The following is a 23243-nucleotide window of genomic DNA, read 5'->3' as shown; positions in this document are numbered from 1 at the left end:
TAGCTTCGACAGAGCTAAGACTATCCGTTACAATGTAATAGTGTTCAACAGGTCGTGAGGCGACGCTGTCCAGCGCCCAGTGTATCGCTGCCAATTCAGCAATATACACTGAGCAAGGATTCTGAAGACTGTGGGAGGTGCTAAAAAATTCGTTGAACACTCCAAATCCTGTGGACTCATTCATAGAGGACCCATCAGTAAAGTACATATTATCACAATTGATATCCCCATACTTTGCATTGAAGATCGTAGGAACGATCCCCGATCGATGATAATCTGGAATTCCATGGATTTTCGCCTTCATGAACAGATCAAAATGTACAGAGGAATTGATGTAGTCAGGAAAACAAACACGGTTGGGAATATACGAAGAAGGATCAACCTGCATGGAGATGAATTCATGATATGAAGTCATGAATCCAGAATGAAAATTTAGCCCGATCAGCTGCTCAAAATTTCCGATCACTAAATGATGTCGATGATGGAAGTCAAAAAAATGGCTGACGTAACTGACGTAAAAACGGGCTTAACCATTCGTTTAATAAACCAACTCAGATGGCTGGAATATCCTGGCTTCACGATTTTGAAATGTAACCCGAATATGGCTTTCCGGATGCCGGAATCTATTTTAGATATGAAAAAAGAGAAAAATTACAAGGTCCCTCTGGGTGATAGTCAAAAGTCTTTTTGTTCCATTATTTTTAAGGCCTATTTGAAGACCTTCAAAACCTATGGAGAACATCAACTTGAATTTGAAAATAAAACTTTTCAGTTAGTGTCCATCTCTCTTAAAGTGTTCCTTTTTTCCGATTGTTTTTTTTTTAAGTTTCCGACCACATTAATTTCGCCAAACTACCGTTGGCTTAGTAATCATTTGTTTGTATTGATTAGATTATTGATTGAATGAAACAATCTTCAATTTAATTCAACATATTTGCTTTGTAAGTAAAGAATTTAAATAAAATTTTTTAATTGGTGTTACATGTAACACCAATTCATGCATTGTAATAGATTATGATCTTCGTTACAAGTAAATTCGATGACAACATTTTGCCTAACCATCATACGGTATGCGTAGAAATTCAGTGAGCAGAAGATATGAAGGCATATCTTCCAATGCAGTCTTGAATAACCGAGCCGAAGCGTTGTGTTCGTACCTGCTATTGTAGTCCGTGTGAGACACATTCCGGAATGCAAAAAAAACATGCGGGTACAGAACTACTTTTTATACTATAGAGACTGAGCTATACTTGTTTTCCCTCATTCAATAATGTTTAATCGTTATATCAAGCTTCAAATTACCAAATATATCATAAAATAAAAGAGATGATTTTTGGACATTAAAATGTTATGCGGGGTGATTTGGTCCAGTGAGTGTTTCATCGAAAAAATCATACTTATGTTTATGTAAAGTAACTCGTTTCGAGATAATTCAAACTCGAATCGGATCGATTTTAGTATTATGTATCTTTTCCGAGTTATTATTTCCAGTGTATATAGTACGAGCAAAATTAAATAGTTCGAGCAAAATTTGTCTCGAAGAGAATTGTCAAATTTTTGGGTTTACAAACAAAGCAAATTTCACGGTTATTGCAAATATCAATGCCGAAAAACAAATTTAATTTGATATTATATTAGAATTGTGATTTAAAGGAAAAGATCGCGAAATGTTTTTTGACGATAGCGATAGTGAAGAAGAGAACACGCTTATGCCACAGAGGCGAGAGTTGAGCGATAAAAGCGACTCTCTTTCGCTAAGTGAAAATGAGTGAGTTTGTCTTATGGCGGGTTTACATTAGGGAGATCTATAGCTATAGATGGATTTATTCATCCGAAAATAGATGTAAACGGGTGAGAGTATATATACCACTTCTTCGAGGTATATATGTATAGAATGTATAAAATAAATTCAGGCTTATGTAAACGCTGGCGAATTTCTCACTGGTGAGAAATCACTGAAGTTGGATGCAGTTCTACTTCAGGTGAATAAATTCTCCGAAAATATGAATATATTCATTATATAAGTTCGCGCTAGTGTAAACGATTGATACAATTTCTATAAATCTCATCATATTTGTTCACACGAATATATCACTAGTCTAAACCCACCATTATATACGTTTCCGTTATAAATGATAATAATTATTCTTTTGTTTCAAGGTTTCGGCAGACTAAGTCGAGAAGCATTTCAAAATATTTCGGATTTCGGTGTTCCAAACAACTTTCAGAAGCACTGCTACTCATGCAGCATTGAAATTAGCGGTCATTTTGAATCTTCTCGTTTCTGGCCGTACCAAATTAATGTAATGAAGGAGAAAACATTTTACTTGGTATGGCTCAACCAACAGTTTCATCAGTGCTCAATGAAATGATGCCACTTCTGGAAAGTAGCTTATGCGAAAAATGGATCGAACTGGATACAAAATCATTCAATGAAACAAAACAATATTTCTTCGACAAATTCAAGATACTCGGTGTATTGATGGTACACATATACCCATTCTAAGGCCTACGGAAAATGAACAAATGTACTGCAAATGTGAAGCTTATTGTATTTCGTTGTGATTCCATAGTGCTGAATTAAAAGTATTATATTTATACTCACATACTTGTACAAATAGACGTCAAAACCAAAGGAAATGCAATTAAAATTTTCTTTGATGTAAGGTATAGCATTAAAATCAACGTTTCACTAGAATTCTCCTATACGACGATTCACCATTTCTTGTCGAGACATTTCGTTTCGTTTCGAGTTGAAAAATGCTCGAACACAATGTACGCCATGTCAGACTTTACTCGATACTCTACTACTGCCTTATTCAATTCGTTCGTTTCGAGATTCATAATGGCAAAAGTGGTCTAAACGAAGAAAAATCACTCGTTTCGAAATGCCACCCCGGGTTGTTGTTGTTGTTGTTGAGTTATAGAGGCTTTAAATCATAGAGTTCATTCGCCTTTAGCGAGGTGTCTTGGCCAGATTCCTGACCAGAAAAATTGGCCATCTTGAGTTCTGCATGGATCTTTTCACTGTTGTTCGAGCATTTTCAAACACTTTCGATGTTTGGTCAAATAAATCCGTACTTAATGGTCTGCGTTGCTCTTTCAAGCTCCTCCTTCTTCCAACGTTATCTGTCCATCCTCTTTTTGTAATTCAGTGGCATCTGGAATCAATTAGCCCAAAGGAAAGCCTCAAACCTGTAGGACCAATTCACCCCACACAACATGCAAAAATTAAAATGCAATTAATTTCATTTATTGTTGTCAAACTTACAGGTGCGCTGTACCAAATTGTTCCTCTTCTGCAGGCGAACAGAACTTTACTACACAATACATGAAAAGCTTGTTTAATCATTGGGAAAAACCTTGAAACGTCGATCGCAAGACTCACATTTTTTGACAATCATAGTGCTTACTGTGTTCGTGCTACCGTTTCCTTCCACCTGTCGAATTTTACCAAATCTTTTTTACGTTAGGTAAATACGGTTCAACAAAATAAGGAGATGACAAAAGAAACTTCAAGTCGAGTCGTACTTTTTGAGATAAAGGGGTGGTCCAAATTACCCCGTATGTTCAACTCACCCCGTGTTACCCTACGTGTCAGGGAAACATATTAGGTTGTCAAAAAAGTCCTGCGGTATTTCCGCGAGGTGTCGTTGTAAGCGCGTAGTTCTAGTTGTATCCATTGTATCGAGTCATACTATAGCTTGTTGGAAGGGTATTTTTGCGCGCTATAATATAGTCCTTGACAGTGTTTTGTTTGGTTAAGTCGTTCGTGAGTTATAGTGTCGCAAATATGGAGCAAAATAAAGAGAAAATCCGACATATTTTACAGTACTACTATGACAAAGGCAAAAATGCATCTCAAGCTGCCAATAAAATTTGTGCAGTTTATGGACCCGATACAGTTTCCATTTCCACCGCACAACGATGGTTTCAACGTTTTCGTTCTGGTGTAGAGGTCGTCGAAGATGCGCCACGCTCCGGAAGGCCTGTCGTTGAAAATTGCGACAAAATCGCTGAATTAGCCGAGAAAGAACGGCATAGTAGCAGCCGTAGCAACGGCCAAGAGCTGGGGATAAGTCATCAAACCGTTATTAACCATTTGAAGAAGCTTGGATACACAAAGAAGCTCGATGTATGGGTGCCACACACGTTGACGCAAAAAATCATCTTTGACCGTATCGACGCATGTGAATCGCTGCTGAATCGCAACAAAATCGACCCGTTTCTGAAGCGGATGGTGACTGCCGATGAAAAGTGGGTCACTTACGACAACGTGAAGCGCAAACGGTCGTGGTCGAAGCACGCTGAAGCGGCTCAGACGGTGGCCAAGCCCTCATTAACGGCCAGGAAGGTTCTGCTGTGTGTTTGGTGGGATTGTCAAGGAATAATCTATTATGAGCTGCTTTCCTATGGCCAAACGCTCAATTCGGACCTGTACTGCCAACAACTGGACCGCTTGAAGGTAGCACTCATGAAGAAGAGGCCATCTTTGATAAACAGAGGCCGCATTGTCTTCCATCAGGACAACGCCAGGCCACACACTTCTTTGGTGACGAGCCAGAAGCTCCGGGAGCTCGGATGGGAGGTTCTTTTGCATCCGCCGTATAGTCCGGACCTTGCACCAAGTGACTACCACCTGTTTTTGGCCATGGCGAACGAGCTAGGTAGTCAGAAGTTACCCACAAAAGAGGCCTGTGAAAATTGGCTATCCGAGTTTTTTGCCAATAAGGAAGCGAGCTTCTATAACAGGGGTATTATGAAGTTGGCATCTCGTTGGGAACAAGTCATCGAACAAAACGGCGCATATTTGACTTAAAACAGATGATTGTAACTAATTTTATGAACAAATGAAAATTCAAAAAAAAATACCGCAGGACTTTTTTGACAGCCTAATATTTCGATTTGCACAAGGGCAAGCGAGTACAAAAGTACTTGCCGCGCGCATGTATTTGCAATGCGGATTGCCCCAAGCATTCGAAATCTCTCATTTTTTCGTGTGAGACTTAGACTATCGATTCGTGGTTTGATAGCTATATTTTTTTTTTGTTAAATTCACGAAAAAAAATCAACTTTTACTTAAGGTATTAAAGCCCGTAAGGCCTACTCTTTCTAGCTAGCAAGCGAAGGTGTGCTATTCACATGTACAGGAAATGAACAAATTTTAAGTTTCGCGCAACGAAAACAAGCAAAACACACAAAGCCAAACACTGATGGCCAGAAGCGACCTATAATCATCTGCACTCTTCGCTTTTTTCGCCTGCTTTGCCATGGCTCGGATGGTTGTGTCAATTGCAATGTCAGATGCACTTCAAGTGAAATATTCGCTAGCGTTCGCAGCTCGAGGGGAAACATGTTACACAAAACGAGCAGAATAAGTGACCTTTGTTGTTTCGGGCACAGAAAGATTCTGAGAATTTTCCTCAGAGGAGATACTTATACTTATACGCTAGCGACAGCTTACTTACTATGTAAGGGTGGAGTTTACTTCGCAAATATTCTCTTTTCGCTATCCCCCTTCGTTGTTTCTATTCCAGTGGCTGCATAAGTTGCCCGTTATTGACAGCTCTGTTCGCGAAAGCACACCAACGGACAGAAAAAAATGTATGGGGAAATGGGGATGCTTCCAATTTTAATCAATTTAAACCATATAGGGGAAATGAGGTAAAAATGAACAGGGTTGGTAAAATGAACCAGTGCTCAAACTTCAATAATTAAGCTATAAATAAACTGATACTTCTTCATTATCCTATTCTTAGAACTTTTGAAGCTGTTTAAGACACCCTGTTATGCATGAAATTGTCAAATGCAAAAAATAATAAATAAAACATAAATTTCTCTCACTGTAGCCATTTTGATGTAAATTTGTGCGCATCGTATTTAAGGAATTTCCCGAGAAATTTAAAACATTCGTCCTGATATCTTCGACAAATCACCAACTGTTCACATATTCAATGAGAGGTGAACAGATATTTTGTTTGGTTTCAGTGATTAATTCACAATCGGAATTTCTTTGTTGTTTGGGGCAAAATGTGCCACCACTGGATAACGACTAACAATGTCATGTTTTGCAAAGCTGATCTGCCTCATCAAATGTTGCTTTTCAAGGGGTTCCTTTTGTGGCTCTGACCCTGGAAAAATATGCCACCTCGACCAAAACCAAACCTCAATATGTGAAGCGTTATGTGTTTCTTACTACTTTTTCGCACGTATGAGTAAATTCTAATTACTACTCTTGGTGATTAAGCTCAGCTTGATTCATACATGTACCTACTATTTCAATAATGATTTAAACAAATTTAGATAAGGAACAACGCATAAATCTATCCCATTCAACATGATATGTGTAATTGTTCATTTTACCACCACCATGTGATCATTTTAACCGCACGATAAAAAAATGCTCGATTTTACATCTTATTTTCTTTTAATGAAAAATGTACTATTTTTATTTTTTTATAATAAGAACCGTTTGATATCTTGAACAACAGTTAGTTAAGCTATAATATTCTTCGAAGAACAGATATTGTAGCAGTATGTGGACGCAGTAAATGGGCATATTCCTTAGGGTGTTCATCTTAACCGCTTTTCCCCTACAGACTATGGGATTGTAATGTATAGCATATCAAACAAATCTTAGAAAATTTCCAATTTGATTGGTCTCTTCTTCTTCTTCTTAAATGGCACTAACGTTCCTAGAGGAACTTCGCCGTCTCAACGTAGTATTACTTGTGGTAGTATTACTAGTACTTAGTAGAGATTTCTATGCCAAATGACTAGCCTTGAATGCATTCTGAGTGGCAAACTCTAGAATACGCGTGACCACAGTGCAAGTCGGAGGAAATTTCTTTGACGAAAAATTCCCCCGACCAGAACGGGAATCGAATCCGAACCCCCGGCATGTTAGGTGTGACGCTAACCATTCGGCCACGGGAGCACACAATTGGTATGCAAATCGTTAAAATCCGTTCGCAGCAAAAATAGTGTAAAGAAGTTGCTCATATGAATCCACTGGACTGGAGACACCTCTAGGGAAAAGACGATTCGGATAACGATATGATAAATTCGGTGGTTTACAATAGACTGACTGTTTCATATTTCGGTTGAAGTGTTTGAACCTAATAAGTTCATTTGGTGTAGTATAAGTGTTATACGGTTCACTGGGTTCAACTCGTTTTATAGAAAGTTCATTACAATCGGACACCCAGACATTTACGATGTCCTCATCGAAGTTCAATATATTTCATAATTCACACTTAAACAAATTCAATTGTTTTCTTCGTCGCTCATGTGATCTTCGCCGACTAGTTTTATCTCATCTATCTCAGCAGCTTCACACCATCTCTTCATGTGATCCACAGAGTATACGGTCGAAAAAGAACGAACGCCAATTCCCGGAACTGTAGCTACTCTGTAACGATCATTCGGCAGCACTTCGGTGACAATAAATGGCCCTTTGTACCGCGGTTCCAACTTATGACTGCCTCCTGGAATGTATTGGTCCTTCACTACCAGCACCAAGTCATCCACTTCGTAACGGGTCGCTGTTCGATGTCGCCTATCGTAGTATTGCTTCTGCTTTTCTTGGTTTTCTCGCGTGACTCTTTCCACCCGATTACGAATTTCTGCGATTGGCTCTGCTAACCGACTGTTCTCGGTTGAAATGACAGAGATTATTTCGTTCTGATCTATATCTTTCGGTTTATACGACAGCACGAGTGTGGCTGGTGATACTTTGGTGGTAGAGTTCGGAGCTGTATTGATCGCACTTCGCACGAATTTGGCTTTCTCATCCCACCTTCTATCTGCCTCGGAGAGTTGCGAGAATGGTACGATTACTCCTCTCCACCTGTCCATTTCTCCGAGGGGTTCCCACGGCTACCAGAACGTGATCAATTCCATAGGCTTCACAATACTGCTTAAACATTTTTGCGGTAAACGCAGTTCCCCGATCAGTAATAATACGAGATGGCAAACCGAAAACACTGGACATCTCTTCCAACATCGTTATCACTGAAGACGCATTGGTGGACCTCACTGGCTTTACCAACAGAAATTTTGAGAACCCACATACAATGGCCAAGATATGCTCGTTTCCCTTGGCAGACCTAGGAAATGGTCCTAGATGATCCATGTGTATCGTATGAAATGGTATCGGTGTCTTCGGGATCGGATTCAGGAAACCTTCAGGTCTCCCTTGCTTTGATTTGAAATAAGCACATTTCGGACACGCAGCAATGTATGCTCGCACATACTTTCGCATTTTAGGAAACCAAAAAAAATCACCCATCATCTCCAATACTTTCTCTTCTCCAAAATGACCCTTTTCATCATGATAACTTCTCAGCATCCTCCAACGAACAGCCTTAGGCACTACCCAACACATTCGACCTTCTACCTTACGGTACAACCGATGGTTTTCGCATATGTAGTTATCGTGAATCTGCTTATCTTCATCACACAACGGATCTCGTGAGAGTTTGTTAATTATCTCGACCAACCGCTCATCTTTTCTCTGCATGCTCACCAGGAAATCAGTATTAGAGATCTCCAACACCATGATGTTTTCTGCTACCGATTCTATATCGATCGGCGATCGACTGAGAGCGTCAACGTGCCGCATCCTCGTCCCTCCTCGATGTTCAATTCGGAAGTCGTATTCTAACAATTTCAAAAAATATCTAGCAATTCTAGAGTTCATCTCTCTCTTTCGTACTTCGTACGGACTGTTCCGCGATCCGAGATACATATGCTCGGATCGCGGAACAGTCCGTACGAAGTACGAAAAATCTTCCTATTAAATACTGCCTAAACCTCTCTACACTCGCCACCACGCCCAGTAGCTCAAGCTCATAGCTGTGATATACAGCTTCCACTTTTGAAGTCTTCCTGCTGAAATAACCAACAGGTTTCCACGCATCCTCACACTTTTGCAGCAGTATTCCAGCCAAACCCACACTAGAAGCATCGGTATGCAGCTCGATTTCCGCGTTGGGATCATATAACACCAACAAAGGTCGCTCCACTAACAGCTGTTTAATTCTGCGAAATGCTTCCTCCTGTTCTGCTTTCCAAACAAATTCGCTATCCTTTTTTAGCAGACGAAACATAGGTTCCGCGATTATGCTATAATCTTGCACAAATCGCCGGAAAAATCCGGACAACCCCAAAAACTGCTGCACTGAATGAATGGAAGTTGGAGTTGGAAACACTTCAAACCCCGAAAAACAAATGGATTTTTTGAAAAAGTGGCTTTTTCGCAAATTTATTGTGAATCCTTCGTCTCGCAGAACCTTTAAAAGTTCTTCAAAACCTTCTAGCAATTCTTTTTCGTTTTGACCCGGTAAGACCAGATCATCGATGTAGGCGACCGCCACAATTTTTTTCTTTTTCAAAACTTCAACTATTTTATACATAGCCCTTTGAAAGACACAACCATTAGCCAAACCAAAGGGCATCCTCAGGAAACGGTAATGACCATTCGTGTTCGAGAAAGCTGTATAAATCTGGCTCTCCGTATCCAACGGAATCTGATAATAGCCACTATATAAATCGACTGCGATGAATAACCGTGCACCAGCCAGCTTCTGCAAAGACACCTCGATGTCGGGCATAGGATATTTGTCCTTGATTGTCTTCGCATTTAATAGCCGATAATCAACGGCCATCCTAAACTGATTATTTTTCATCGGAACCAACACTACTTGGCTGTTGTATGAAGATTCCGTTTCAGCAATAATACCTGCGTCCAGCAATTCACTCACGATTTCACGAAGAACATTTTCCCGAGCGTACTCCAACTTTCGCGGTTTCAAGTACACTGGAACTTCGTCAGTGATATTTATTCTAATCACCGCCGATTTCGCACATCCCATCTCCTTCATATTGAGAGCAAAACAGTCTCGATACTGTTGTATCATCTGAATTAACCGTTGATTCAATTCATCTTCTCCATCACTATTAAGCGATTTTTGGTCGATCTCTCTCCCAGATTTTACTTCAAACGTGTACATTGGGGCCACTGCTATTTCTGCTTCTCGTGCCTCCGATATAGGATCAGAATACTTCGACTCCGAGTCTCTCTCCCACGCAAATTTCACATCACCTTTGCGCTTTACCATCACCAGTCTATCCTGGTCAATCACATCCTCTCCCAAGACGATCGCCGTATCCTGAACCCATGTAGGTACTACTTGAAGTTCCACTGGCAGAATAATCCCATCGACCTGCAGCTGAGCACACAGTTTCGAGGACACCGTAACTTCCTTTTTCCCAAAACCACGTAACACCCTGTGACTGGGTTTTGATTCTCCGACCTTCTTGGCGAATAGTTGACACTCGACCGCCAGGGCCTTCAACGTGAGACCAGCCACCTCTACATTTTTGACAAAAACGCTTTTTTGGTCCACCACTCGCATCACTTTCGGACTTTGCTCACTGAATTGTTCCAACTTCGATGCGAGCTAACCAATACGTTCTCGGATGACAGAACGATCTACGTACTCACGAAACATAATCTCCCGACGTATTTCTTGTAGAACAAGGCGTCCCTTTCTATGTTCTATTGTTCATACACTGTCTGTCTATGGCTCCGACTCATTACTGCCATGTGCTCACCACATGATCACTGTCGTATACTCAATAGATTGACTCCGTAGTGCTTCCAAAAGCTCCTCGCTTCCTGGGTAATTTTTCCCTAAAGCATCCTCACAATGCTTTTTTACACGACTCGTGTGGCGCCTTTCTTCAACCACTGTATATCTCCGTACCACCTTCACTTTGGGTCGCTACCGTTGAAAATTAGCATAATACACCGCGACTTCCAATCGGTATACCATTACGGCCCAATCCTGTCTACAGAATGTAAAGAAGTTGCTCATATGAATCCACTGGACTGGAGACGCCTCTAGGGAAAAGACGATTCGGATAACGATATGATAAATTCGGTGGTTTACAATAGACTGACTGTTTTATATTTCGGTTAAAGTGTTTGAACCTAATAAGTTCATTTGGTGTAGTATAAGTGTTATACGGTTCACTGGGTTCAACTCGTTTTATAGAAAGTTCATTACAATAGTTATTAACGTTAACTCTATTTCATAAAAAGGGGACCCGTTTTCTGATTTGGGACCCTTAATTTAAGACGTATTCCTACGTCAAAAAACTACATAGGATTGTATTGGTGTGCTTCGTTCGCATTCGCTAGCTTCTAGTGAACGAAATTGTTTGTTTCTCTTCGTCAATTATCGTACAATCAAATGCGTACTCCGATCCAATGTCACCTCAGCCATAGAATCCAAATCTGTACATTGGACATTTTTTGTAACGGTGATAAAAAGATGAAGAGGGTAGATGCATGAACAATTGTTTTTGCAATACATTTGGTACATTGGACCTTTTCAAAAGTTACGCGAAAATGAACATTTTCTTTTTTCACTTCAATGATACACATTGATTTGATGTTTTTGTTTTCGCAATGTGAAACAATAACATCACACGATTTCATCACGGGAACACCTAGTGGCTTGCACAAATGTGTGCGAAATCATATTCCTTCGGTTGGGTGCATTCGCAATTTTGCTTGTTGCACGCGGTAGCATAAGAGAAACAGAGTACAGTAGAATCTCGATTATCCGCGAGCGGACGATCCGCGGTGCGGATTATCCGCTGAAGCGAGTTCTATAGTAATTCTATAGAGCTTTCCGGAATTGGTCGGTGAGTGAACTTGTGCTCTTGATCTTTTGTTTCGGTCATGGCTTTTACATTGTCTGCCCTCTGATATACACGACCATACAGATGGATAGTTGAATGATTTCTGTGTTGATAAAACGTGTTGAAATATCTTTTTAAGAAAATTGCGATGGCACTTTATTTTTAGCCCCCTATTGCGTTATCTGCTATTTTCGTTATCCGAGGTTACCTTTCCAGACTATTCTGCGGATAATCGGGGATCTACTGTAATTTGATTTGATTGACCGCATAGTTGCAACTGTTAGTTCCACATCAATTCAAGCTTTTCGGCTTGTGCCTGGAGCACACTTTCAATCAATCTACACGTCACACTACTTACCGATGATGAAACCCATGGTGACGTCATCGGGGAAGCGAATCTTATCGCCTATGGCCACGAACTTGCCGCTACCGGCGATCGGCAGCATCTTCAGTGCGAGCGCCCTACTTATGCAGAACCCGGCACCACCGGTTGCGAACCAGAAGGTAACCTTCTTGTTCACCTCCGTTGACGATTTGGTCTGGAATGAAACATAAAGAAAGAAATAAATAAGCTATAGTTAGCGTTTAGTTTGACATACAAAGTTGAGCGAAAAGACGAAATAAAAGTTCAAGCGTTGGACAAAAACAAGAGTGAATCAATTCAGATCTCGATAGTGTACATCAGCAAATAACGACCATTATTTACTGACTTCTGCTGCTACCGTTCCAACGGCGATTCGATGGGAGAGAGTGGCTGTTTTTGTCTCAGCAGAACCCAGGAGTCTCCTTTTAAGGGACCTCCGGGGAGATCGATGCGTACATATACACAATCATTCATGTGATATCGTGATTGATCGCTACCAAAAATCTTCAGCCGAATTTGGACAAAGTGATAGAGCGATAACGGATTCCCGGACAACACAGCTTCCAGTGTCACAGAATATATACAACAACCGAAAAAAACAGAAACCCATTCGGATGGGGTCAAGTTTTCGCTCGGCAAACAACTTCACATACTGAATAATTCATTTGATTTCTGGTTTCGGGACATTTTCGAGTACCCATCGCGAGCGGTCGGTCCGATGGTAAGAATAAATCTATCATATTTGTGAAAGGCTTCTTCTCCTTCTTTTTTTGCGCTTTGTGTTCCGCGTAAACCGAGCTTACCGCGAGTATTACCTTTGTTTATTTATTGCTTCTCCCGCCCGATGCTGACATAATTTGGTGCACATTATTCAGCCATTTGGTGGGTGTCTTCGTTGGAGTCTTTTCGCTCGCTCCCTTCAAGCGGTGGCCAGTTTGACAGCTGCGGCCGCTTATTAATATACTATCAACAATGGTCGATCGCGAATGCGAATCACCCCCTGCTGAGCCGAAATCAAATTCCGAACCGCTGTGCGAAGCGTTCGGACGTGGTGTGATTTTAATTAGATTCATAATAGATCAATTATGTCCGCAGCTTAGCGCTCAGCATCTGAGAGATAAAGAGAAAACGGCTAAGAGTTTAGATTAATGTTGTCATGCCGCAGCCGCCGCCATCCATCCGATGGAAATTCAAACAAGTTCGTCCTCCCCGTTGTCCACACGTTTCAGCAGCATCTCCAACTGCTCTGCCAACAAACAAAAGCAATATGCGGGTTAATTTGTCCGGAGCTCTTCTCTTCTTTCGAGCAAGTGAGTGTCCAAAACACGTGTTTACCTGACGCGATTTCAGCCTCCCATTGTTGGGATCTTCCCGGTCACGAAAATATTGTAATTCTGTCCCCGACCTGTGGTTTTACAACCTCGAACGCACAGCATACGGCGTACGGGTATTCTTCCTGAGCTGCCGCGCTTTTTATCTGCGCTTGGTGATCTTGTCCCCTCGCTTTTTTTGGGGGATTTCTGCGCGGGACCATTTATAATTCTCTGGGTGGCTTGTGTGCTTGCGTCGGCTCGGATCGGATGTGTTAATCATCACGACTGCATCTTGGTGCCTTAACTACCTGCCTGTCAGTGCGGAAACATGTGTCCACCCAAAGAAGTCACAAAAATTATATTTCTGCCGTGCGTTCGCTCCTGTCGATTACATAAGCCCACCCTTCTCTGGTGGGATGCCTTCGCTCGGTCAGATTCCTCAACTAGTGTGCCTTTGGTGGGGTAGGATCTTGTTTATCAGATTTTGTATTTTGTTACAAAGTAATTGATCAAACTGGTGAAAATCTACTATTTTTGCCATTACAGAGTGATTGAAGTAAAACATTACTAATTTTAAAAACGGGTTTTCTCTCATTTCTCTATCGATAATATTGTTCACAATAAAAAAAACTATTATGTGTACCGGAAAGTTTTTTCGGTTTTACAACAGATGGCGTAACTTGATTTTTATTCCAGTGAATCAAATTTCCAGACATTCGTTGGAAAGCTACTGTCATTGCGCGTCTTTTTCAGTAAATGTCAAAAAGTTGAAGCGTGAACAACATAGTTTTTTGTCACTTCGAATGTGTCGAATTTTATTTGATATCTATCATTAGGTGACATGGTTTTTTTTACGCGGATTTTCGAATCAACGCGTTTTTTTTACGCGGATTTTCGAATCAACGCGTTTTTTTTTACGCGGATTTTCCAATTAACGCGGTTTTTTTAACGAGATACGTATCCCCCGTGTAAAAAAAATCCTGGGTGTACTTCAATATGAAGAAGAAAGCTGCGGAAAGTCATCGCATTTTGGTGGAAGTTTATGGTGACCATGCTCGAACTGAGCGAACGGGTTGGACGTGGTTTGCACGAGTTGAGAGTGGTAATTTTGACATGGAAGACGAAAAACGTTCCGGACCGCCAAAAAAGGTTGAAGATGAAGAATTGGAGGCTTTACTCGATCAAGATCCATCACAAATGCAACAAGAACTTGCAGATACACTGGGAGTAGCTCAACAAACCGTATCCGATCGTTTAATAGCAATGGGAATGAACCGAAAGATAGGACATTGGGTGCCGTATGAATTGAAGCCACGAGATGTCGAACGCCGCTTTTTCACCTGCGAACAATTGCTCCAACGGCATAAAAGAAAGGGTTTCTTGCATCGAATCGTTACTGGCGATGAAAGGTGGGTCCATTACGACAATCCTAAACGTCGGGCAACGTATGGATACTCCGGCCATGCATCAACATCCACGGCCGCGCGGAATATTCACGGCCAGAAGGTTATGTTGTCTATTTGGTGGGACCAGGTAGGTGTGGTGTACTATGAGCTGCTAAAACCGAATGAAACCTTTACGGGGGACCTCTACCGACGACAATTGACGCGTTTGAGCCGTGCACTGAAGGAAAAACGGCCACAATACGAGCAAAGACACGATAAAGTTATTTTGCAGCACGACAATGCACGGTCGCATGTCGCGAAACCGGTCAAAACATACTTGAACGCTGAAATGGGAGGTCATATCCCACCTACCGTATTCTCCAGATATTGCTCCGTCCGATTACTACCTTTTTCGATCGATGCAACATGGCCTGATTGACCAGCACTTCTCCAATTTTGATGAAGTCAAAAATTGGATCGATTCGTGGTTAGCCGACAAACCGGGCGATTATTTCCGCAAAGGAATCCATGAATTGCCATTGAACCATTTTTTTGCAGAATAAAGCATTAATTTTTGAAAAAAAACCAAGAAACTTACCGGTACTCCTTTTGCAACAATCAAATCAACGGCAATTGATGTTGCTGAATTCGTTTTTCGTTGGATTCTAATGAGTTTTTATTTTATTGCTACACAATTTCTAAATTAGCTCCCAATTCCTTTTTACTTCTTCTTTTTCTTGATTTGAATTATTGAGGCTTTGTACTCCAACGGGATAGTTTGGTGATACTGATTATGTTGTCTTGAACTATAGAGACTTTAAACTTCTTCAGTCCATTCGCCTCTAGCCTTGAAAAAGACCTAAACCTTTGGCCTTGAGAAAGGCCATTTTGAAAGCCGACGTCGACTGGTAGCTAGCGGAATAACTGTTGAATAGCATATTTGGATATTTTTACTGATGTTTTGGCATATTTGGATATTTTTTCATCGAGCACAATACACAGTACCTTGAAATAGGACTTATTCAGCAGGATGAACAAATGGCGTGAAAAATGTGTGAAATCCGAAGAATAGCCCCGTTTTATTCTACAATTGTTCAATAGTTGGTTTCAAAAAGTATATAATTTTCTTTATTTTAATAGGTTGAAGACATATTTTCAATCGACTGATGTAAATATCCTTGCGATTTGACGAGAAATGATCGAGTTATAGGAGTTCAACAAGCAGTAAATACATAGTTTAATATGTTGGTTCTGATTCATATTTGTATTGATTGCAGAGCGCAGAGCGCAGAGCGACAAAAGAAAATCCGAGCCAAATTGATGGTGTGGTGGCGAAGACGATAGCGTTTGTTCCACCGTGGTACAAAATTTCCCCTTCAGTTTTCAACCGAAGAACACAGCTCTCGCTGCAATATACATAATATCCTATTTCCATCCGGCTTGAATTGTGCAGCTCATTGGCGCCGAAAATGATGCACGAATTCGTACATATTGAAAAAAAATTCTCACAAGCTGTCTTTCTACAAAAAATAAAGATAAGAATCAATTTGTTCTTATTCTATTATATTATAGTTTATTATTCCGGATATTAGTTTAGAATGCATCAAGCTTTTTAGTGATATTTTTGGTGGCCCTGAAAAGGACTGATAGTTTGCGTGGTATTATGGAATCAGCTGAAGATGTTTGATTCATGATTAAATTGTCTGGAGAACAACCATCTGAAGTTGACCGTCTGTCGAAATCTGTTTCCTTATTGTCAATGCACGTAATGCATTACTTCTTCTAGACACACACACTATAGTCACAGGCGATTCTTTATTTGTATCAACGTATAAAATCAAAAATGCTTACGCGTGACTCAATCATATACAAACACTCTCCACCGACGCGAAATATCATCACACGTTAGATATGATAACAAAAATGCAGTACAACCCCCATAAGCCACGGAATTGAGTGGCAAGGTCACTGCAGATATCGAAAACCGCGGATAACACAATAATGGACGAAAAATGAGGTGCAAACACTAAATGGAGATATTTCAGCATGAAAACTATGTTTTATCATCACAGAAATCACCGAATTATTTGAAACGTGTGAACGTGCACGACCAAAACAAAAGAGCAATTGCCTACCATTCACTGACAAAATTTTCAGAAGACCTCTTGAATTACTACAGAACTCGCTTTCGCGGGTAATCGAGATTCTACAATTGCAGTGCGGTTAGACATCTTTCATTCACAAACCCTCCCTACGAAGCGATTTTGTCCTCAAATTTGCTTTTGGCAACGCATTAGAAAACATCAACAGCAATGTGTGCGTGTGATGCAAGGATACAGAAGTGTTCTCCACTAAACGGTATGCGATTTGGATTGGATTTGATTACTCAGCTTGTTTTCCGTTTCATTTTCCCTTTGATTGATTGTGTTAAGTACTTTACAGTTTCTATTACTGATTTCTTCGCAGCGCGGAAGGTATTTCTATGCATAAAGTGTGTTTCAGTTAAGATTTGGTCGCTTACTAGTTGTCATATTGGGAAATTATAGATAGCGTTTCGATCCGGGTTTGTCCATTCAGTAGCAAAAATTTCATCAAGACTGGAGAACACATTCAAAAATTATTGACGATGGAACGCGAAAGATGCACATTCACGTTAAAAACCGACATGGTCAGCTCAAACGTTACCGCGAGACCCTTACTTTGGATCGTGTAGAGGTGCAACATACGACCGGAATCTACGAGCAAAGGTAATTCGATCAGTCCACAACAATCCTGGGCTCTTCTTGCGGGATTTGGCGAAAAAGTTCACGGCGAGTCACATTCTGATGCGACAAGGCTTGCGATCAAGGATGGAAAACAAGGGAGCATGATGTGATTTACGATTAATCGCAAACTGCACAGATCGTAATCTGTGCAAACTGCGACCAACTATTAATCCTCACCCATCATAACCAAATGATTTTCTCTTGGTAACTCTGAGTTGACCAAAGCATTGCTAGACTGAAACTAGTTCGAATAATTGAGTTACTCTCCTTCCTCGTTTTGTTTTCAACTCCTAACAAGAATTTGCTCCATGGGAATGAGTGTCTCTATGACGTACGATTCTCGCTCTCTCGTCCGGGCGTTCAATTTTCCTTTCCGAGCGCGTTTACTTCGATGAAACTGGGTAAAATAAAAAAAAATGCGCTACAGCAGATAGGACGACTTTAATGTTTCATGTTTCACAGAGGATTTCTCAGATGGTGTTTAAATTAATCGAGAGACTACAAACAATAATCCCCCTCAAATCACTAATTTTATGAGTTAATGTAAATGCGTTATTGGCCAAGGCTATTACGACATCGAACACGTGGTCTTATATTTTTCCGCCTGCCCAAATACAGACCACTTTTTTCGGGGCCGAGTAAACTGGTGTCTAGAAAAGACCTTGAATACCTTGAATCAATCAAAAAACATAAATTAGCGCAAATATGTCCACATGTGTTTTTTTGTTTAAGCACGTAAATATTTGCTCATAATTTTTTTGGATTGTGGCACTCTACATAATTTGTATGCAGATAGACTATCCACAGTTTGTGGGGGGATGGAATACTCATACAACTCAAATGGATAATGATTATCTGCTATCACAAAGCTGAATTTTTTTTTGACGTTTTGTTTTACTATTGATTCATTCAAAAAAAAAAGCTTTATTTTTAAATGTTTTCTTATCCTGAGACTGGCTCACCATATTGCACTGCTACTAAAACCGTAGGCTAACTTCAAGTATATTTTTTATTCATTTTCGGCGAATAATCAATAGAGTGCCGTGTTATGAAACATCAGAGTAATAGCAAAAACAATATAACGATCATAAGGTGTTGGACAGGTTATTCCAGACGACAATGGACTATATTCCATCTGATCATCTTTAGAAAGGTTAATGACCTTCAAAGGATAAATTTATCTTGGGCACATTGAATTGATGTTCATGACATCCAGTCGGACGTTTATTCGCTCTGATAGTAATTGTGTGGTCCTCACAAATCATATATTCCAATGCCGTCAGTTCACTGAAATTATTCGCATACCGTTTGATGACAAGGTAGGATGTTGATAATCGTTTGCTGCGATACCTATTGTTCCAACAGTATTCATTCGACAATATGAAGACTGAATACCTGAAATTGACCAGATTCAACCATGCAAATCTGCGGTCAAAGCAGTATGTACACTTGAGAGATGCAACAAGTTTGAAGGGATATAAAAAAACATTCGTTCACAAAAACAAGTCGTTCGATAAATCTACTGCCACATATGTCGGAAGTCCACGATACATGAATATCATACGTCCATACTATTTCATTACATTTATTCGCAACGAAGAACGTAACCACACAGAATTGAATTAATCAAATATGTGATCCGTTTTATCTACAAAATTAAAAAGGGTCTGAAATTCAATCGAATTCGAAAGGTGTTTCGTGAAGTCACTAATTGAATTACTATTGGAAAAATTATTTGGAGAGAAATATGAATGTTCAGAATTATTGGAATCTAAAAACGATTTTGGGCGGGATGAGATTCGCCCAAATCTGCTGGTAATAAAATTAATCAATTGCATCCATTACCCGTCACCATAGTTAACTGGCAACGCAAATGGAACGAAGATGAATTGGGCCGGTGGCTCCACTCGATTATCCCTAAGGTTAGCCTCAAACCATGGTTCAAAAGTCTGGACTTGAGCCGGGACTTTATTCGCACCTTCTCCCGACTCATGTCCAATCACTGTTCGTTAGATGCGCTACTCTTTCGTATTAATCTTGCCGACAACAATCTTTGTGTTTGTGGCCAAGGTTACCACGACATCGAGCACGTTGTTTGGTCGTGCGAGCTGTATCTTGTCGCCAGATCGAATTTAGTAGTCACCCTTCGGGCCCGAGGAAGGCAGCCCAATGTGCCGGTGAGAGACGTGTTGGCTCGGTTAGACCTTGATTACATGTCCCAAATATATGTATTCCTTAAAGCTATCGATCCTCGTGTGTGATTGTCCTTATACCCTTAGTTTTTCCTTTTCCTTTTCCTTTGTGAGAGATCGGATCCCTTCTTAAGAATAAGATGAAATGTAAATACATATTAGATATAAGATAGGTTTAAGAATTGAGTGTGATGAGTGTGATTGAGAGTGTGATTGAGAGTGTGAGTGTGATCAATGTCAACATATCCTCATATCCCCTCCTTTTCCTGAAGAAAATATGTCACTTTTCTAAACTCGAGTTGACCGCGAGTAATCGGTTTCCTATATTATTAACATTAGAATTAAGGAAAAATGTATATATACTAGTAACAATACAGTAAGGAGTTCGGCTCCTTTAAACCTATGTAACTGAGCCTGTAAAAATAAACGATTTAAATAAAAAAAAAAAAATCCATTACCCGTCTGCTGTTTATCGGGTGGGAGACGACAGCAAAATAAAATCGACACGAGACTGAGTCAGCCACTCACTGCGGTCTGTGCAATAGAGAAATAAAAATCCCTCGATGAGTGTCGTAAGATTTCAGTTGATCGTCTCTTGTTACACTTTCCGATCAAGAACTCATCATCCGCTCTATGGAATGGGATTAATCGTTTATGGCTTGCACTCACGATAAAACTTGAGTAGTAGAAGTAATGCATCGAGAGTGCAAGCAGTGGGGATTCCGCTCTCATATTGCTTTTTTGAGATCTTGGTAGCTCACCGTTCCAAGTATTCTCTCTGTGTACATATGAAGAATAAAAGAGACTCGCCTGCTGGGGGTGATTTAAAAACATCCGACTAGAGGGATATACTTATTCATTGATCGTTGAATGTGATTTTTTACCATCCCTGCTTGCGATCGTATCATGCCAGCAAACACCTCAACAGGAAACCGAAACAACTGGCCTGACTTGGCAAGCTGCCACTACAGCCGGGATGTCGTCAAGTGGTATAAGGAGAATAAGAAATTGTCCAGGTTTTCGTCCCATCGAGATATATTGGACGTTTATAAAAGGGGAAATTGGAGAAATGTGGCAGAACCATAAACAACAGTTAAAAAAAAGTGGTTGAACAAGATAGAAATACGGTTATCAGCAGTACTGTGCAGAAAATGATCACACGAAAAGTTCTAAAATTCCTCCGAATAGCTGACGATTTATGTTACGGACAGCTGAGGCTTATCGCGGATCGAGTTACAGATCCATAAGATAAGCAATATTTGAGATTATATTTAGAAAAGACCTCCAAGCGAGGTATAGAAACGTTTAGAAAGGACCAATGTAAGGCAATTAAAAGATGTAAGAGCTCAAGTGTTTTGTTAGGCTAGAAAACGCTTGTAGTTCGAAATTATTGCCGGTCATAAATTCAGAATGGACGAATATTTAAATAGCGTCCGGTAAACAATTTAATGCATGCATCATTTAGGATGCATTTTTATTACCCTTTTCCATCCCTAGCTGCGCTCAGCCAGATACACCAGCAGGGTGTAATAAAATAAAAGGATGTTATTTAGAGCGAAGGATGGAAAGGGGAAATCCAAGAATAAGATAGGCGCACCGACGAGGTGCTATAAACTTAAGGTATTTTCTTAGGGTAGTGCAGCCGTCTCAGACTGCACGTTACCATACGCTAGAAGAAGGGACAAGGAAGGTAGATGATCTAAACGAAACCGATATGTTATCGGTTTTCAAGAGAGAGAGAGGAGATGTTCCTCGTCAATCTTAGTTTAAGGAACCATGTATATATTGTGAAACTTTTGAATAAATTTTTTAGTATTGTAACAGAACTCACGCGAAAGCGTTAAAATTTTTCTTTCAATAGAGAAATTTTTCATGGTGGCTCCAGAGAGGAGCAGTGAAGATTTCCAAAGTGGAAAAAAGTGAAACTCGCGAACTCTTCTCGACAGTGGATGCGAGAAGTGATAATTCGCGAAAATTTATCGGCAGTGGATGCCAACAGTGTTAATCGCGAATAAAAAGTCTTTTTCAAAGTTAATTCGCGAACTATTCATCGGCAGTGGATGCCAACAGTGTTAATCGCGAATAAAAAGTCTTTTTCAAAGTTAATTCGCGAACTCTTCAAATAGCAGTGGATGCCAAAAGTGAAACTCTTCTCGGCAGTGGATGCGAGAAGTGATAATTCGCGAAAATTTATCGGCAGTGGATGCCAACAGTGTTAATCGCGAATAAAAAGTCTTTTTCAAAGTTAATTCGCGAACTCTTCAAATAGCAGTGGATGCCAAAAGTGAAACTCTTCTCGGCAGTGGATGCGAGAAGTGATAATTCGCGAAAATTTATCGGCAGTGGATGCCAACAGTGTTAATCGCGAATAAAAAGTCTTTTTCAAAGTTAACTCGCGAACTCTTCTCAGCAGTGGATGCGAGAAGTGATAATTCGCGAAAATTTATCGGCAGTGGATGCCAACAGTGTTAATCGCGAATAAAAAGTCTTTTTCAAAGATAATTTGCGAACTCTTCAATCGGCAGTGGATGCCAAAAGTGTTTCTTTCAACCGAAATAAACATTGTGAATTGATTAAGAAACCGGCAGTGGATGCCAAAAGTGTTCCTTTCAAACGGAGACAAATATAAGTGAATTAACCAGCAAAAACCTTAAGCAGCAGTAGACGCAGCAGCACCAGCAGTAGCACCACCAGAGGTGACAACAACATCCGAGCCAGAAGGCCTCCCAGGACAAGGAGAGAATCGCCCAAGCACCAACACGGAAAGACGGAGATAGGACCGGATCAACAAAAAAGGTGTGATTTTTCCATTTTAGTTTAGTCATGTCTTATCAATTCATTAGGAATAAGAATGGCAATTGCCGCTTGTGCAATGAGCCTGATTCTAGGGACGATTTAGTCGCGTGCGATGAATGTGACCGATGGTTCCATTTGACATGCGCAGGCCTAAATAAAAAACCTAAACAAACAGAAAGATGGATATGCCCCAAATGCAAGACCATAGAGAACGAATTGTTAAGACTTCAAAAAACACAACCAACACCAATAGAAGAGATGATGAATATCCATAGAGAATCTATGCGGGCTCTAGTAGAAACTCTTAAAATTAAGAACGAGGGTAGAGAAGAAACCCCTGATTCAAATAGACTGTTACACCGGCAATCTCTCTTAGACCTCCCCTATTTTGATGGGTCATATAAGATATGGCCTAGATTTAAAATAACGTTCGAAGAAACTACCCTTCAAGGAAACTTTTCCGATTTAGAAAATATAAATCGTTTACAGAAATATCTCAAAGGAGACGCGCTGAAATTAGTGAGCGCTCTTTTAATCGATAAAGCTAATGTTCCAAAAATAATGGAAAAACTAAATCTACGGTTCGGAAATCCCGAAACCATTTATTCGAATTTATTGAAGGAAATGCTAAATGCGAGGAATCCACATTTTGGATCACCCCAAACAATGATTGATTTTGTAACATCGCTTGATTGTTTCGTGACAAATATAAAAAT

The 23243-nt window shown here is 40.2% G+C and overlaps 1 protein-coding gene across 1 annotated transcript in view; it reads right to left on the bottom strand.

The window, feature by feature from the left end:
* LOC129764933 (fringe glycosyltransferase) overlaps positions 1-23243 on the bottom strand; it is a 320450-nt gene that overhangs the window by 2410 nt on the left and 294797 nt on the right. The window contains exon 6 of the mRNA XM_055764584.1: positions 12071-12251. Coding sequence (XP_055620559.1) covers positions 12071-12251 — 181 coding nt within the window. The remainder of the gene's footprint in view (positions 1-12070; positions 12252-23243) is intronic.

Source organism: Toxorhynchites rutilus, chromosome 2 (assembly GCF_029784135.1).
Source record: "Toxorhynchites rutilus septentrionalis strain SRP chromosome 2, ASM2978413v1, whole genome shotgun sequence".
NCBI classification, from domain to species: Eukaryota; Metazoa; Arthropoda; class Insecta; order Diptera; family Culicidae; genus Toxorhynchites; species Toxorhynchites rutilus.
Note: the sequence above shows the minus strand (reverse complement) of the source record. Positions and strands in the feature narration are given on the sequence as shown.